Here is a 16,294-nt window from a genome sequence, read left to right on the forward strand (position 1 = left end):
CTGTTTAGTGCCCCAATAAGTTTTTTTAAAGCCAGGCACAAACTGGCTCCCATCAGTCCAGGTTCCTGGCCAAATTCACAGCAGAGCACCAGGAGCTACACAAACATTCGGATTTATCAGAAGTTTTTCCTGCTGGATGCTCAGAGGAAAACAAAGCAATTTTTCAAGGAGGTTTTCCTGCATAATCAAGAAACCCCAGACTCTCTGAGAAGCAAAGGTCTGGCTCAATCACTTGTTTCAGAGCAGTGGGATAACAGGAATAATGCTGCTGATCCTGGGAAACACTTTGTGTTCCTGCCCAAGGACTGACCACTGGCAAAGAGCTGCTGGGAGAAGGAATCACATCTGTTACAAGCCCAGGGAACTTCATTAGCACTACATTTAGCACCGAGGCTATTGAGGGAGTGAATGGATTTCTATTTAAATCTCGTGTTTCCCCTTTCTAATTTTGGCAGACAGGGGAGCAGCACAATGCACTTCATCAATACTGAATTGTACCTGTGGCAGAGTCATTTCCTTCTTTGCCATCACACAGGAGCTTGGGGCACAATTCCAAAGCTGGATCTCAGGTCTGGGTTTTGGGAGCCCCCCTGGGTGATGGCCCTGCCCACGGAGCAGATGGAGCAGCTTTGTTCTGCCTCTGATTCTCCTCACAGGGACAACCAGCTCTTCTACCCCCATCCCATCAGATCCTTCCATTTGAATACTGAAAATGACATCCAAAGCATATCTGAGGCCATCACCTGGAGAGGACTTGGAGACTGAGCCAGCTGGAAGAACAGGCTGCCCTTCCTTCCTCCCTCCAAAGCACCAAACCATCCACTTGTAGCAGTTTCACAGTTTGGATCTTTAGGGATACGAAGCAGTTTGGATTGTTCAGTCCCATTTGCTATTTGGGCAGCACACCAGAATTCCCCCTGTCCCTTCCAGCACTGCCCCATAACCCCTGACTGGCCAAGGACACTGCTGATAGAAACCAGACCCTCAGACCTTATCCCTCCAGGTGAACATTCCTAAAGGGTCCAGTGGACTGAGCACTGGCATTGCCATCCTTGCTCTGGGAGTGTCTGCAAGGACACAGATTTTTCTCCATTTTTTTTTTCTCCATTATTTGTTTGTTTTTGTGGGGTTTTTGTTTGGTTGGTTTTGGTGGGTTTGTGTGGGTTTTTTTGTTGTTGTTTTTGTTTTGTTTCTTAAAAAAAAAAGCACAAACTCCACTAATGGTGGAGGAATTGGTGAACAGAGCCCGTGCCTGTCTGCACACAACACAAGCAGCCCTAAGACCGAATCCAGGGGGAAACACCACTCCAAGAATGCAAGGTTTGCTGGCACCTCATTAGCGCTGGAGTGCTCTGCTGCTGGGATCAAAGGTGAGGAACCAGGGAATCCAAGCTGGAATTACTGCCAGGATTCAGGACTCCACCACAAGCAGTGAATTATCCCTTTAGTCCTTTTCCCAGCCCAGGCCCAGGGAAGGGGGGAGTGACTCCCAGCACTGTGGGGGGATGTGTTCCCTCACTCATTATCCAGCCAAGAGCCTTCACCTTCCATGTGAAGAACAAACCTCTGCCTTTCCAGGCAGTTCTACAACTCCTTAACCCCTTAACATTGATTTCGGTGGGGGGCTCTGCAGAGGTCTCACCTTGGGACCTCCTGGGGGGCAGAAGGGAAGGCAATTCCTGCTCCCAGAGGGATTATTGCCCACAGAACACGGGATGGGGGATGGCTGCAGAACTTTCCCTCTGCCCAAACCCTGTCAGGCCAGATCTCATCTGCTCTGCCCCAGCCCTGGATGGCCCCTGCACCCCTGGATATGCCCCTTTCTTTCCTGCCCCTCCTTTGCATCCCAACCTGCATTTTTCCTGCTCCTGAGAACAGGGAAGCCCTCAGGCTCCAAAGCAGCTTTAAACAATAGTTTCAGTCCTACCACATTCAGCTGCTTCTTCCAGAGCAGCAGCTTCACCCCTGGGCTGGAGCAGGTGACTGAATCTTCCCCCAGCAGGTTGGGTTTACCCCCTCAGCCCTTCTCCCTCTCAAGGATACCTTGTCCCCTGCATTGCCCCCACAGATTTTTGTATGCACAACTTTTTCCAGATGGCAGGTTCAGTGCAGACAGTGATTTCCATAATTTAAATCTGCTCACTGGCAGAAATTCTCTCCCAACACAGCGCGGGTTCCCTTCCAGCTCGCTGTGCAGGGGAGGGATCAGGGGTGGCTCTGCAGGTCCCAGCTCAGCAATGGCACAGCTGGAAGAGCTGAAATCCAGGAATTATTCCCTCCTGGCCATAACTCCTAGAGGGATGTGTCCCAAACAGCAGCAGTGCTGTGTCAGAGGGGACTCCATGGGCAGGCTGGGCTGGGAGGCTGCTCCAGAGCAAGGGCAGGGACAGCTCCTGGGGACACATCTGGGCTTTCCCACAAGGACAAACACAAGGCTGTGTTGCAGGTGGGCTGCAATAAGTACACCATCAGTGGTATCTTCTCTCTGACCTTGCAGTCACCAGGCTGAGATCAGGGTAAATCTCCTCTCCAGGATCCAAAGCAGCACATCCCTCAGACCAGGCTGACACAGCCCCTCCAAACAGGAGCCTCCTCCCCGCTGGGAAGTTGTTCACCTTGCAGACAGCTCCAGTTTACACTGAACACAAGTTTCTGTCCCCAAAAACACCCAGCAGCCAGTGAAACACGAAAGCACTCAAAGCAGAAATGTGCTGGCAAACAGGGAGTGCAAATGCATCCCTGTTCCAGAGAACATAAGTCTGGATCCCAAAATAAGCCCCAGAACCAACTAAAACACACACATTTCCTCACATCTTGCCTTGCTTCCATCAGTTCAGCGGCACACCGAGGCAATTGCCACGGTTAACATATGCACTGCATTAAGGCTGGCCAAGATTTAACATTCTTTTGTTAATTTGGCAGAGGGGAAAGACACAATAGAAGAGAGCCCTGCAATTTGCAGCCATCTGTGATACTGAAAACAGTAATAAACTTGCAAAGTGCTGTTATTACATGTTACCACTCCCAGCCAGCCAATGTCTTCAAACATTTATGCCTCTTATGTCTAAATTAATGCCTCTTAATTTCTGTGCTGAAAGTGTGTTCCCAGCCTTCTCTCCCCATTACACGACCATTAATCTTGTCCACTGGATTGGGCTCCCCGAGTGCCACACAATTCACCCTGTCAGACATCACTGCAGGACTGGTTTTTATAAATGCAAGATGCTAAATGACTTAGTTGCTTAATGCTGTTATTTTTAGGGCTGTGACAGGCACCACGAGCACTCAGTGTCTTGGGCCACTCCATCTCCAGGCAGAGAACAGCCCTCAGATGGAGCCCATCCATCACCTCGGGGAGTGAACACGAACTTCTCCACCCATTAAACCGGGAGTTCCAATTAAAATTTGTGTCAGAATATTCATAGGCTGCTCCCAGTGACAGGTTCTGTCTGCAAACCCCCCCTCCCCCAGCCCTGTGTGAATCTGTTTGCTGTCCTGGTGGTGAATCTCCTGTCAACCTTCTGCCAGGGAAGAATTCCAGAGGCTCCTCAGCAGCCACGGGGGGTCACATCCATCATCCCCAGGCCTCTCTTCTACTTTTAATTATGTTCCTTCCAATCATAAACCCACGGAGAAAGCAGCTTTTAGATTGCAGAGCAGCCACCAAATTCTCTGCTCCAGTGGCATCAATCTGCTTTGTTTCTCTCAGGAAGGCAGAGACTCCCTTGTTTTCAGACTTCACCAGAGATAACTTTGCCCAAAGTCACAACCACTTGAAAATTACCCGTGTTCTGTGTCCACACCCTCCCTGTGATGCTGCACTGAGCTCTGAGAGTCATTTTCAATCGAGCACTCTGCTTGAATTTCACCCAGTTTGGGGCTGGATTTTTAGGTTTGAGCAGATCCCCTTTTTGTGACTGTTGGGATGAGGAGTTCCACACAACTCTAAGCAGCTGTTGAAACACTGACCCAAAAATTAAGTCAGCCCCTTTAGGCTGAGCTCAAAGCCCAGCAGCAGCTCCCAGCTGGTTTTGGCACCTCTTCCTTTGGGAGGGGACATTTTCCATCCCAATTCCAAAGCCATCACGCTGGTGTTTGGGATCAATAAGCACCACAACAGCGTTGCTGTTCGATGGAAAATGCCCCATCAGGCACTGTTGGCCTCCTGAATTTTCCAAGGAAAGAAGGGAAAAAGAGGGGCTAAAAGCTTGGGATGTTTTGGGGAGAGGAAAAACAGAAGGAAGACTGGTTAAATATTACCCTAAAATTTAGGCACCTGGAAAAACAGAATGCTCCACACTTCCTAAGCAATTATAGCCCTGAGGACCTTCTGGGGAGGATTTAAAATAAAATATTATTTAAAAAACAACCCGAAGAAGGAATTGCTGCAGTAGTGCCCAAGGAAATGACCCTCACTGACTGCCACTCTCACTGCCACAGAAATCACAACTGCCCACCCAGGAGCTCTGCTGGAACCCAGTTACCTCTGACAACGGGCTGCTTGCTCAAGGAAAAGGAATTCTTTGGGGTAAGCCTAAAATCCAGGGAGCTTTTATGGAATTAAAGCCATTACACGGAGCACAGATGCAGAATCACCCGAAATGAGCCCCACCTTGCAGCCAGGATTTCCACAGGACATGCACAACTGCACAGACTGCTTGAAACAAAACCCCTTATTCACTTCTGAGCATGGAAAACTCTGTAAATACTTTAAAACAGCTCAATTGAAGCAATTTAAGGTGTTAAACACTAATAAACCCCCTCATTTGAAGGGTCTGTATTTCAGAAAGCAGCTTGTTTATGTTGTTTCTTCTAAAATCAACTGAGCTGAATATTGTCCAAGTGGGTCTTTTTAATAAATGTAAATATTATTCTGAAGCAGGGACGAAGTGGCAGCAGTTGAGGGGTAGCTGAGCTTCCACGGAATGTAAATGAATTCCCTGCTGGAGTAGCAGGATTTGTGTGTGCAGCGTTCAGGGATAAAATGAGCAAAACTTTCACAGCTTGAAAGGAGCTTCCCAGAGCTCCAGAGCAGCACTTTTATTATTCATGTGGGGAAAACAGATGAGCAGCAAGGGGGGGGGGGAGGAGGGGGAAGATCTGCAGGTGAGATTAACAGCAAGTCAAACCTAGTGAAGACTGCAAGGAACACTGAATTTGGGTGAAATTAAGGGCAGATTAAACTTGTCATTAATGAGTGAGATGCCAGAAACACTGGAGGATGTAATTAAGATTTGCACCAATGGCAACATTCCTGCAGGTGGGAGGTTAGACCAGACTGGGAATCATGGAATGATTAAGGTTGGAAAAGACCTCTGAGATCACCCAGCCCAACCACCAGCACCACCTGAGCCTCTGGAGCCCCAGCTGGATGATTTCCCCTGACAGGACATCAATGAGCTGCTGCCACCACCGTGCCAGGGGCACCTCTGGCCCAGTTACCCACCTGGGGTTTCAGTGAGGGCACATTTATTAGAAAATAATTTAAAAAATTAAAATAAGAACATGAGTTTTGGGGTTTTTTCACCTCCTCCAGACTGCACATTGCCAGTGTAACACACATAAAGCTGCTAAATCAATGGAAAAGCAAGATAGAAATAGTTAAAAATCAGTTTATAATTTATTACATTTCATGCAAAGGACAGGGAACTCTGTCCTCAGTCACTGCATCAAAGACTTGGAATGGGAAGGAGATAAAAAGTGAGGAGAAAGATAAAAATAGAGAAAAACTAACATCAAACGGTCCAATTTTACTTCCTATTCCTTCTTTCCTTAAGTAATCTCCAAGTAATTTGTGAGATGGGAGGAAATCTCTCCTAACAGGATTCACAGCATATAATTCTACAATGCTGAAAAATAAAATACCATGTTTTTCATGTGGTTTATCCCATTTATGATTAACTTCCCAAATCTGCTGCAGTGCCAGTGATTTGCAAAATACCTCAAACCCCGCTGTATTAACATTCAAAATCCATGAACCAAAACCGAAATGTCACGAAACTCAATTAAAAAAAAGAAAAAAAAAGAGTTACTCTAAAAGCTGTGGGTATTTGTGCTCTGTTTGGCTTTCACATTTGCAAGTTCTCCTCTGCAAACACAGAAGGTCAGAAACACATTTTTTTTTCATTAAAAATCCAGGAAGCAAGGACCATTTCTGCAGAAATGGAGCTGGAAAGCAAACAGCAAGTTCTTCCTAATACTGAGGCATCAACATCATCTCATCTGACCCCACCAGATCTGATGCAAAAATCTCTCCCAAACCAAAGAGTGCAATTTTAGCCCAGTTTCCCTCTTCAGGTTTTGCTCTTTTTTGATGAAGTTCCACTCAAACCTGCTTTTGGATTCACCCCAGAGACACCTCCTGGCTTGAGAAATAAGAGCTGAGGTCACATTTTTGACTCCAGCACTCCCAAAATCACCTGTACTGGCTGGGGTTCTTTATCTTTGTCCTTTCAATAGGAATCATTTCTTTCCTGGTTGAAAGATGAAAGCCTGTCCTACATTACACAAGGTGGGCAGAGGTGGCCACATCCCGATTTACCAGCAGAGATGGCAAATCCCTGAGTGAATCCTGTCAGGGGTGAGCTTCTGGTAGGAGTTCTGGAGATGGAGGGGAAAAGGGTCACTCCAAAAGGGTTTTCCTCATTCCTGGTCATTCTTAGAGGGAGCAGAGCTCCCAAGTGTAGGAAACTGCATTTTCTGGTGTTTTCTTGCACTGTGTGAAGGTGTTTCTGTTCCTTACACAAAGCCGGTACAGAAAAAGCTACAAATCGGCCTGATAGGTTTTCTTCTTAAAAACAAACAAACAAACAAACAAAACAAAAAAAACCACACAAAAGCAACCAAACAAGGTGTCTTTTGGTTTCCTGCAAACGTATCAACCTTTTCCTGAGGAGCTTCTCAAAACATTCCTACCGGACCAGGAACAGTTTATATTTCCTACAATCCAAAGCTTCTGTCACACAATCACAGAATCCTAGAGAGGTTTGGGTTGGAGGGACCTTAAAGCCCATCCAGTTCCATCCCCTGCCATGGGTAGGGACACCTCCCAGTAGCCCAGGTTGCTCCAACCTGGCCTGGGACACTCCCAGGGCTGGGACAGCCACAGCTTCTCTGGGCACCCTCCCAGCTCTGTCCTGAGCAGTTGACACCAGCCACAAAGCATTTCCAACACAGAACAGCTCCTGTGCATCTGGGACAGTGAACAAAGGGCTGCATCATCATCATCATCATCATTATTATTATTATTATAATCTTATTTCTCCAGTCTGTGCTCAGAGGAAACTGCTTCCTCTCAGATCCTGAGTTTAACAAATACCCAACCCCAAGGAAAGTCTCTCACCCCGTTCTTCAGCGAGACAAATGCACCAGGGGAACAGCTGATAAAAACCTGATCACACACGGTTATTAAATCTGGGAAGCAGCAACACAATCGAAGCCAGTCCTGCTGACAGCCAAGCAAAGGGGACACTCCAGTTCCAGGGACACTCCAGCTTTAGGACACAGCCCCAGACCCCAGCCCAGGGAGTGCCAGAGCTCTGCACAGATGAGGTGCTGGGGACCCTCTTGCTCTGAGAAGCAGGTCCTGCCCAGCAGCATCTCCACTGACTTGGCACTTCCCAGTCACCTCGAGCCAGGGGAAAGGCGGCTTTCCAGAGGCAACGGGAGCCGTGGAGGCTGGGAAGGAGCAGCCACCTCTCTCCAGAGCCTGCAGGTTATTCCACAGGGCAAGTTCCACATTTTGCTCCCTCCCGTGACTCTTTCTTTCAAAGTGCAAATATGAATAATAAACAGCTCCAGCAGATCCCTCTCCACTCACATTCCCAGCCCTGCCAAGAAGAGGAATAACACTTTCTTACCTGTTTTCCACCACCACCAGTCAGGTCCAGCAGGGCAGCAGGAGGCAGAGGGTGGCTCAGACACGGGGCAGGGGAAAGGCAAAGCCGCCTCCCCCTGCTCCAGGAGGCTCTGGTTCCCACCCCACCCGGGTGGAGATACCTCAGTAATTGGCCTCCTCCCCGCTCAGCCAGCCCGGCTGGGGTGAATTCCCTGGATTTCAGGTGCAGCAATGGCAGTGATTATCGCAGGGACCCTCCAGCAGACACCTCGATGCTGATGGCTGATGCACCGAGATGGGAGTGCTCCCTAAAACCCCCGAATCCCTGCAAGAAATGATCGTCCCAGGAGGGAAACCAATCCAGAGACCACCAACACATGGAATTTGTCCCAGTCCCGGGCTGCTGGGTGGGAAGGGCAGGGAAAGCTGCAGGGAGCGGGGGATTTGTGTCGCTGAGGGTTGTGACGACCCCACAAAACGTTTGCACAAATCCTTTTGGGGAATTCCAGCCGCCCTGCGGGAGGAGAAGGGCTCGGGAGCGCTCCCTGCAAATCCCTCGGCTCTTAAGGAGCTTCGTTGTTTTCAGATGCGTCCCTAAAATTGGCCAGGGGGGGTTGATGACACCAATCTCCGCATCCCGCGGCTCACACGGAGCATCCAACACCATCTTCTGGGTCCTGGGCTGGAATTACCCGCAAAGTTTCCCCTTTTCTCCGGGTTTTATCGTCCTAATTCCTCGCCAGAGAGGCTGCTGTTGAAAAGCACCTTTGCATTTAATAGTCCTGTTGAACACCTCCAGTTAACGGGTGTTTTAAACACTCCAAGTTTAACAGTCCTATTTAAACACCTCGTTGAGTTCTGGAAATAACCCCAAGTTTTACTACGAATTTCTTTTTGCCACGGACCGGTAATAGGGATTTTAAAGAAAAACCTGGAGCCAGTCACCCAGCGTAATGTGTGCTGTATTTATTTGGGCACTGAGCTTGTCACAGCTCTTTTTCAGTGCTTAAAGCAGTAAAATTTCATTTGGCTCCCTGTTGAGGTTATTTTGCATGCTGTAAAAAAAGACCCTACAACAGGCAAATTTTCCTACATTCAGCACAATTATGTCTTTATCATCTTATGCATTACAGTTCTCCCACCCCAAGAAATCATTCTGTGTGATTCCCCTCTTTGAAAGCAGGAGTTGCAGGTGGGTGAGTGGTTTATATTCCTGATTTTTCCTATTTAGGAAATTATATACATTTCAATTTTAGCACCAGGAAGCAGCTCCTCTGAGCCATCCTGGCCAGGGGAGGGCTGGCTGTGAGTGAGGAGCATCATCACAGTCAATGCCTGGGGTCAAACACCATCTCCAATGGGTCTCTTGCTCCCAGCTGTTTCTAAATCCATCACCAGACTGCCTGGGAAATCACCCCCAGTGCCAGGGGCTGGGAGCTCCTTCCCTCTTTGTCTCCCAACAGCTCAGGCTGGACCATCTGCTCCAATGAAATGGCCCATTTCAGTGTCTGCCACCTCAGCCTGGTTCTGCCAGTGCCCATTCATCACCATTCCCACTTTTCCCAAGGCCAACTTGAGGGCTCCACTTGTTTCCCAGCCCTTCAAATGAAGTGTTGTCTCAGCTGCAGTGACTCCCCCCCTCCCAGAGATGCTGAAGAAGAGCTGGTCATCACTGTATGGCCTTCCTGGTGCTCCAGGGTGGCACAGGGCAGGTTTTGCAGATGTCACAAGGGTTGAATGTTTGGTTTACCGTGTTCCCCCAGCTGAAATCAGGACACTTGGAGAGCCACAGGTACCCAAACCGGTAAAATCTCACCTTCAGAGAGCACAGAACAAGCAATCTGTCATTTGCTGCTGGATTTTCTGTGGCATCCAGGGAAATTGCTGTAAGTACAAACCCCTGCCTCGCATTTGATCTCAGCCCTGTGTTTCAGGTGTGTACAAGCTTTTGAACACAAAACGAGGATTTATAGCCCTTGGGCATAGAAATGGTCTCCTGGGTTTTATTGGGATTGCAGGAGTCCACAAACTGCAGGGGTGGGAACCTGCAAGGGGCCTCGAGTAACAGGAAATCAGGGTTTTAAGAGGCCAGAGATTTGAAGCAAGGGAAGGTCTCAAATTCTATCCGTTCTTTGAAATGCACAGTGCAGGCAGGGGGGGAAAGTGTTGGACACAAAGCCAGAGGCTTTTCCAGAGCTGCACTGTGAACATGAAGTGAGTCCCAGCACCTCATTGCCGAGGGAAATTCTTTATGTCTTTCTTTTATTTATAAGACTCCTGTGGAGCTTCTCCAGCCTACTGGAAAGCTGAAAAACTTGAACCAGGCAGTGCAAGGAATCAAAACACATCCAGCTCGAGGTAAATTAGATATTCCTAAAGCAGCCTCTTTTCCCTGTGCAATTTAGCAAATGAGTTTACATTGTCTGACAAGTTGTCCTGGAAAACGTAAAAGCTCGGATTAATTCCAGCTTGGTAGAAATGATAATTCAATATTTGCTTCTTTCCACCCACCCACAGGAGAACCCCACACAGGGGTTGTGTCAAATCCATCAATACCAAACATGCTAAACCTCCTCCTTTCCCAGTGGGTTAAGAGGAGCAGCAGGGAGGGATTGTCTGTCAGGATGGGTCGGATCCCTGCCCATGGAATGCCTGAGGAAACACTCCCAGCCAGCTCGGACTCCCTGTGGTGTCTCATGTTCCTCTGCTCCGTTTCCTCGCAGTTAACAACACCCCGTTTTAGTTTCCACCCCGTGGTGTTCACAACCAGCCCCTTCCATCCATCCCACTCTGCTGGACAGCCTTGGAATGCTGTGGACACATCCAAGCAGCGTCTGGAAAAGCCTCCTGGGCTGTTTCTGCCCTGGACTGAGAGGGTGCCCAGGCTGGGGGTGCCCCTGTGGGAGCTGCTCCTGAGGGAAGCTCCGCTAAGAGAACATAGAATTTGCTCCTTAATCAGCCTGTAAATTTGTAAATCTCTGCCTGTTACAACTCCCGTGGCAGGAACGCCAAAAATAAAGGATCAGTCAATCGGAGCTGAATGACTTCAGTCCCCTGCCCACTGCGGGAGCCCGGATTGGTCCCGCCGCGTTCCCTCGATGACTTCATCGGGATCCAGCGCCGCTCCCGGCACAGCCGGCAGGTTTTCCCTGCTCCCGAACAGCCCAACTCTCGGCTCCACGAGCCCTGCATTGATCCGCTATTCCAGGGCTCGGATTCCCGCGGAATTCCCGAGGCTGAGCCCCGCGTGGTGTCACCCCACGAACCGCATCCACGTTTCTCCCCCTCCCAATAATTGCAGAGCAAAAGGAAAAGGGGCTGTTAAACCAGGAGAAATCCCGGCACGGCAGCCTGGCCGGCGCTCGGCACAGCCCTCCGAATTCCCAGGCATCTTCTCCACACGGGAGATGCTTCTCCCCTCTCCCAGCCCCAAATCGCAGCTTCCCCGATGAACTTCCACGTTCGGAACCGCGTCTGCAAAGCTCCGTTTGTTCGAGCCCCCCGTACCGCGAGGAAAAAGTGCTGCCTGATCCCAGATTCCCTGAGGAAATCAGCCCGTGCCTCCCCGGCTGGCGAGTCCAACAAACAGCATCCTTGTGCCGGTGGGCTCCGCCACCCCCAGACACCCCGCATTTCAGGAGCTCCGAGGGAGCCAACACCCCCAGAGCTGCCCGAGGGGGAGGTTTAGGGCTTTATTCAGACAATTAAACCCCTTACCAGCCGCATGGCGAAGTTTCCGAGCCACCCGCGGGGAAGGAAGGCAGGAATCCCACGGCCACGCACTCCCGGCTGCTCCCAGGCTGGGTGTGGAAGAGCGGGAGAGAGGGAAGCGGCGAACCTCGGAGTTGAGCTGGCTGTGCAGGCACCAGAAAAACCTCTGAGAGGGGGAAAATGAAAAAAAAAAATAAAAAAATAAAAAAAGGAAGAGCCAGAGCGGGAGCTCGCAGCCCACAGCCAGCGAGATGAGAAACTTCTGGCAACTCTCCAGCGCAGGGATGGATTCGCTGTCATTCCGAGCGCAGCAGCCGCGGGAATGAAGGGAAACTTGGATTTACAGGCGGGATTTACGGGATCGCTCCGCAACGATGTGCAGGTTGCAGCTCATCTGATCAGGAACAATGCTGGAGCCAAAATTAAGTGCTGTGGTGGGCATGGACACACACACACATATATTATATAAATACACATTTTATATACATATACACCTTTATATATATATTGTCAGAACAAACTTCAAATAGCTCATTTCATCAGCTTGATGTCAATTTTGTTTATACATATATAAATAATGTATTTTTATATATATAAATATATAAATAATATATATACATATATAAATTTATATATACATATAAAAGCCAAGGTGCCAGCACAAACTTCAAATATCTCTTTCCATCAGCTCGCTGTAAATTGTATTAAACCCACACACACAGACACACAGTGGCAGCTCAAATTCCTGTTCTGTCTCAAAGTGGCTTCCCAGGGTTTTATAACACTCTTTAGGCACATAAACAAATTTCTTTAGGGTTTTTTCTATTATTGCCAAGAAGCTGAAATGCGTTTTATGGAGATAATTCAGATGATTTCAAGCACGTGGTGAAAGTGCCAGTGAGCTGAGACTAAACTTGTCCAAATATTTATGCTTTTTTCAAGCGATAAAGGGAAAATAAACAAGCCCAGAGTTAAGGCAATAAACAACAACATTAATAACTCCCAATTGCTCATAGGTCAAAGGACCCCCTATGGCAGAAGCAAAGAGGGTCACTAAGAATGTGTTTAGATCTGAATTTGTAGAAAATGTAAAAATTGGTGGTTTGAAAGGCTGGGACTGAAAATGTTTAATTTTGGTGCTTCCCACTGACCCCCAGCACGTCAGCTCCTCATAATTACAGCTAATTAAAGCCTAATCTTAGATTCCAGCCCAAGCCACACATCCCACACCATCCTTAGCTCCAGGGACAGGATGGAAGTTGGGCAGGGAAGGAGCAGCCTGGGCTAGTGCAAGGTGACCCTGCACAGGGCAGGGGGTGGGACTGGCTGAGCTCAGGTCCCTTCCAGCCCAAAGCATTCCATGATTTCTGATGGAATGGTCCTGTGATCTCAGCCTTTGGTTCCCATTTTGATTTCCAGACGTGGTTTTTCTACCAGCACTGAAGTTGTGTCCATAAAAAGCTGTGTTTCTAAGCTGGAGAATATTGGGTAGAGACGAGTTTCATTTTGCCCTCAAATGAGAAGATCACCGGAAAGCTGCTCTTTGAGCCAGGGGCTTTAACAACATCCCAAATCTCATTGCTGGCATTTGCTTATGGAAAAGAGAGAGGAAACAAAGTCTCTGGCACTGCTGCATCCCCCCTGACCACCCCCACCGTAACCCCTGTGGGGGCAGCTGGTACCAACCTGTCCTCAAAAACGTCGTGGAAGAGAAAGAAATGTGGATTTTCCTCTGCAGGAAAGGGAGCCCTGGGTATCCTGGGATAATGAATGAGCAGAATTTCTCTCTCTGTAAGATAATAATGCACCGTTAGAAAAAGACTCCATTTTTATTATCCAATTTTCGGCAGAAATTAGAATTAACTGCCATGTAGTGGAATTCAAAGTCAGCTAATGATAGCTCAGGGAGGGAGGAGCTACTTCCTATGGACAGATCAGCTCCAGCTGATGCAGAAAGAACCATCTCCATCCCTTCCCTCCATCCCTCCCAGGTGACTTTTGCCCACCCCAATCCCCTCTGGGGTCAGGGTAGGTTTTCCTCCTCCCTACTTACACCAAACCACTTTGTAAGAGTCTTTTTGAGTTCCTGATCAACTGTGTGGACTAGGAAATAAATATCCCCTTTTCCCTGCAAACAAAGCCTGAGCACTGCTCTTTTAACACCCAGGGTGGAAATGCTGAGTTGTTGTTTTTTTTGTTTTTAAGAATAAACAGAATTACTCAGAAATCTGGATTTTCCAAAGGCTGAACGTTGCTCTGCCCTGTGCTTAGAGGATGCAGGTGATGCCTTCCAAGAGTTGAGTTGCCCCATTATACCCTGAGGGAAAAAAAAAAGGAGAAAAATCCATCTCAAATATTATGTTTCTCTCCTGGGAGAGCAGGGAGGATGCAAACAGCTCTGGCTGTGAAATCCGGGATCTGGGCAAGCTCCTTGGATCCAACCTGCTTAATTCCTACTTGAGTCCTTAAATAATGAGCACTCTCTGCCCAAGCAGCAGATTTTAAAGCAGCCAGTCAGCCAAAACACCCAGGAGCTCCTGCATTCCCATCCCTCACCCCAAACTGCCTGGGAACCCTCTTGTAAACAGCCTTAAAGCCAGGAATTAAATCAGGAATTAAATCAACAAAGCTAAAGGAATGCTGTTTCTCACCCAGCTAATTAGTGGGATAAGATACACAGAGTGTGGCCTGGGAGCTGCACCAAACACACATCCAGCCATACATCCTGTACACTGAATTTAAATAGGTTTAAAAACCATTTAAATGGTTCAACCAGCTCCTTCTGGAGGAGCAGTTCTCATCTGCTGAATATACAATAAAAGAAATAAAAAAATAACCCTATTTTTGCTGCTTTGTATGAGCTTTGGCCCTTGGTGGCTGATCAGGGATTATGAGAAAGGTGGTCCAGCCAGACCAAGGTGCTCCTCAGCACCCTCAACTCTCAGGACAGGAGCTGGGCACTCCTCCTGCCTCTTCTCCAGGGCACATCTGCAGTGGAGGCAACTCCTCCTGAGCCACAACCAGGGCACCCCTGCCTCCTGTCAGAGAAAAGGCATTTTAAGGTCTGTCCTTAGGTCAGACCTCCAGGCCTTCAATCCTCAGGCTGTGTTCTGGGCATGTTGTGCCATCCCATCCTCACAAAATCGGGGTTCTGTGTGGAATTCTTTAAGGCTTTGGATCTGACCAGAGCCTTTCCCTGCCACCTGATTTAGTGAGCCCTGAGAGGCTGAGCCAAACCCACCCCCTGCGCCCTGGGAGGATTTTTGTAGCCCACCAACAGCACATCAATCATTTCTGGTGATCAGCTGGGGATCTGAAGCTCTGCACTCCCTGAATGCCAATGGGAAGGAAGAGCAAAGCTGGCTCCCTGTGCTCACATCCCATCCCTGGGGAGCCAATTAGTGTGGAAACACTCAGCTGGAAATGCTCAGCCACCTCTGCTTGGGATTCCCACCCTTGGATTCTGCAGATCCAAACAAAAGCTCTGACAGCCTTCCCCAAATTCCCAGAGACAGAGCCCAAGCTGTTTAGGAATACAATCAGTGAGCTGCCTCATCAAATATTGCACTAAGCAGGAGCTGTCTCATCCCCCCATACTCAGTTCTGCTCTGAATCCAGGATGGGGCCGTGGTGTTGTCACAAAGGGCTCTGTGGGAAACACCAATCCCTCTCAATCTGAAGCCTGGAAAACTTTCCAAGCACCCAGGAAGATGGGAAAACATCGCTGTGGCTGCCCCTGGATCCCTGGAAGTGTCCAAGGCCAGGTTGGAAGGGGCTTGGAGGAACCTGGGCTGGTGGAAGGTGTCCCTGCCCACGGCAGGGATGGCACTGGATGAGCTTTAAGGTCCTTCCAACCCAAACCATCCCAAGATTCTATGCTAAGATGGGGGTTTCAGCTGCAGTTTCTCCAGGGAAGGTGGCACATCCAGAGGCACCTTTCCTGACAGGACACCTCAAGCCCAGGCAGCAGAGCCCCATCCCAGCTCCCCCAGGACTCACCACTTCCAGCCTCAGATTTTCCTCTCTGGATGGAGGTGAAGAACTCCCCTTTCACCTACAAGATAAAAGCCTTTGTGAATTTGAGTGAGACTTTGTGACTAATTATTATTTAATAATTTCAAGTGATGGTATTATTTAAAAATAAAACCATCTCGATAATCCCAAATTAATAAATAATTTTCAAGTAGAACCACTCCCTACAGAAACACCTGGAAAATACTGGATTTGGACATGAAAGTGCCTGGAGATGACTTTGGATTCTCCCACCCCCATCAGCACTTCAGGGCCTGTGAAATTCCCCCCTTCGGTCCTACCTGGTAAAACCCAATGTCCAAAAAAACAACCCATTTAAATGGTTTAAGGAGCAACTGGTTTTCCTCCAAAGGCAATAAATTCCCTGGAATTCAGGGGGTAAGAGCAGAGGGAAGTGGTTTCAGCCCCAGCCTGATCGATGTGCATGGCAAGATTTACAATGCAAAGCAAAGAGGGACTGATTAAAGTGGGATCTGCAGCATTTCGGGACCTTAATGAGTTGTGGGAGAAAATTAATTTCCATGTTTCATCTGTGCAGAGACTGGGAGGAAATGTGAGAATTTAATTAATCTCGGTGTAAAAAAAAAGTTATTGGCTATAATTGTAAGTAAATATTGCTTAATTACTCCTCTAATACCAGCACTCATTTAGGACTCATTTCCCCTGCTCCTGCTTCACTCTGCTGAAGATTTGTTGGCCCAACTGCAGCTTCCA

General features: G+C 48.4%; 1 protein-coding gene across 1 annotated transcript in view; it reads right to left on the reverse strand.

Moving 5' to 3' along the window:
* IQCJ (IQ motif containing J) overlaps nucleotides 1–11,865 on the reverse strand; it is a 31,457-nt gene extending 19,592 nt beyond the window's left edge. The window contains exon 1 of the mRNA XM_050308442.1: nucleotides 11,555–11,865. Within this exon, the coding sequence (XP_050164399.1) occupies nucleotides 11,555–11,848 (294 nt within the window). The 5' untranslated portion in view covers nucleotides 11,849–11,865. The remainder of the gene's footprint in view (nucleotides 1–11,554) is intronic.
* Nucleotides 11,866–16,294: the final 4,429 nt, after the last annotated feature.

This window comes from Myiozetetes cayanensis, unplaced genomic scaffold (genome assembly GCF_022539395.1).
Source record: "Myiozetetes cayanensis isolate MyiCay16 unplaced genomic scaffold, myiCay2020 scf13, whole genome shotgun sequence".
NCBI classification, from domain to species: domain Eukaryota; kingdom Metazoa; phylum Chordata; class Aves; order Passeriformes; family Tyrannidae; genus Myiozetetes; species Myiozetetes cayanensis.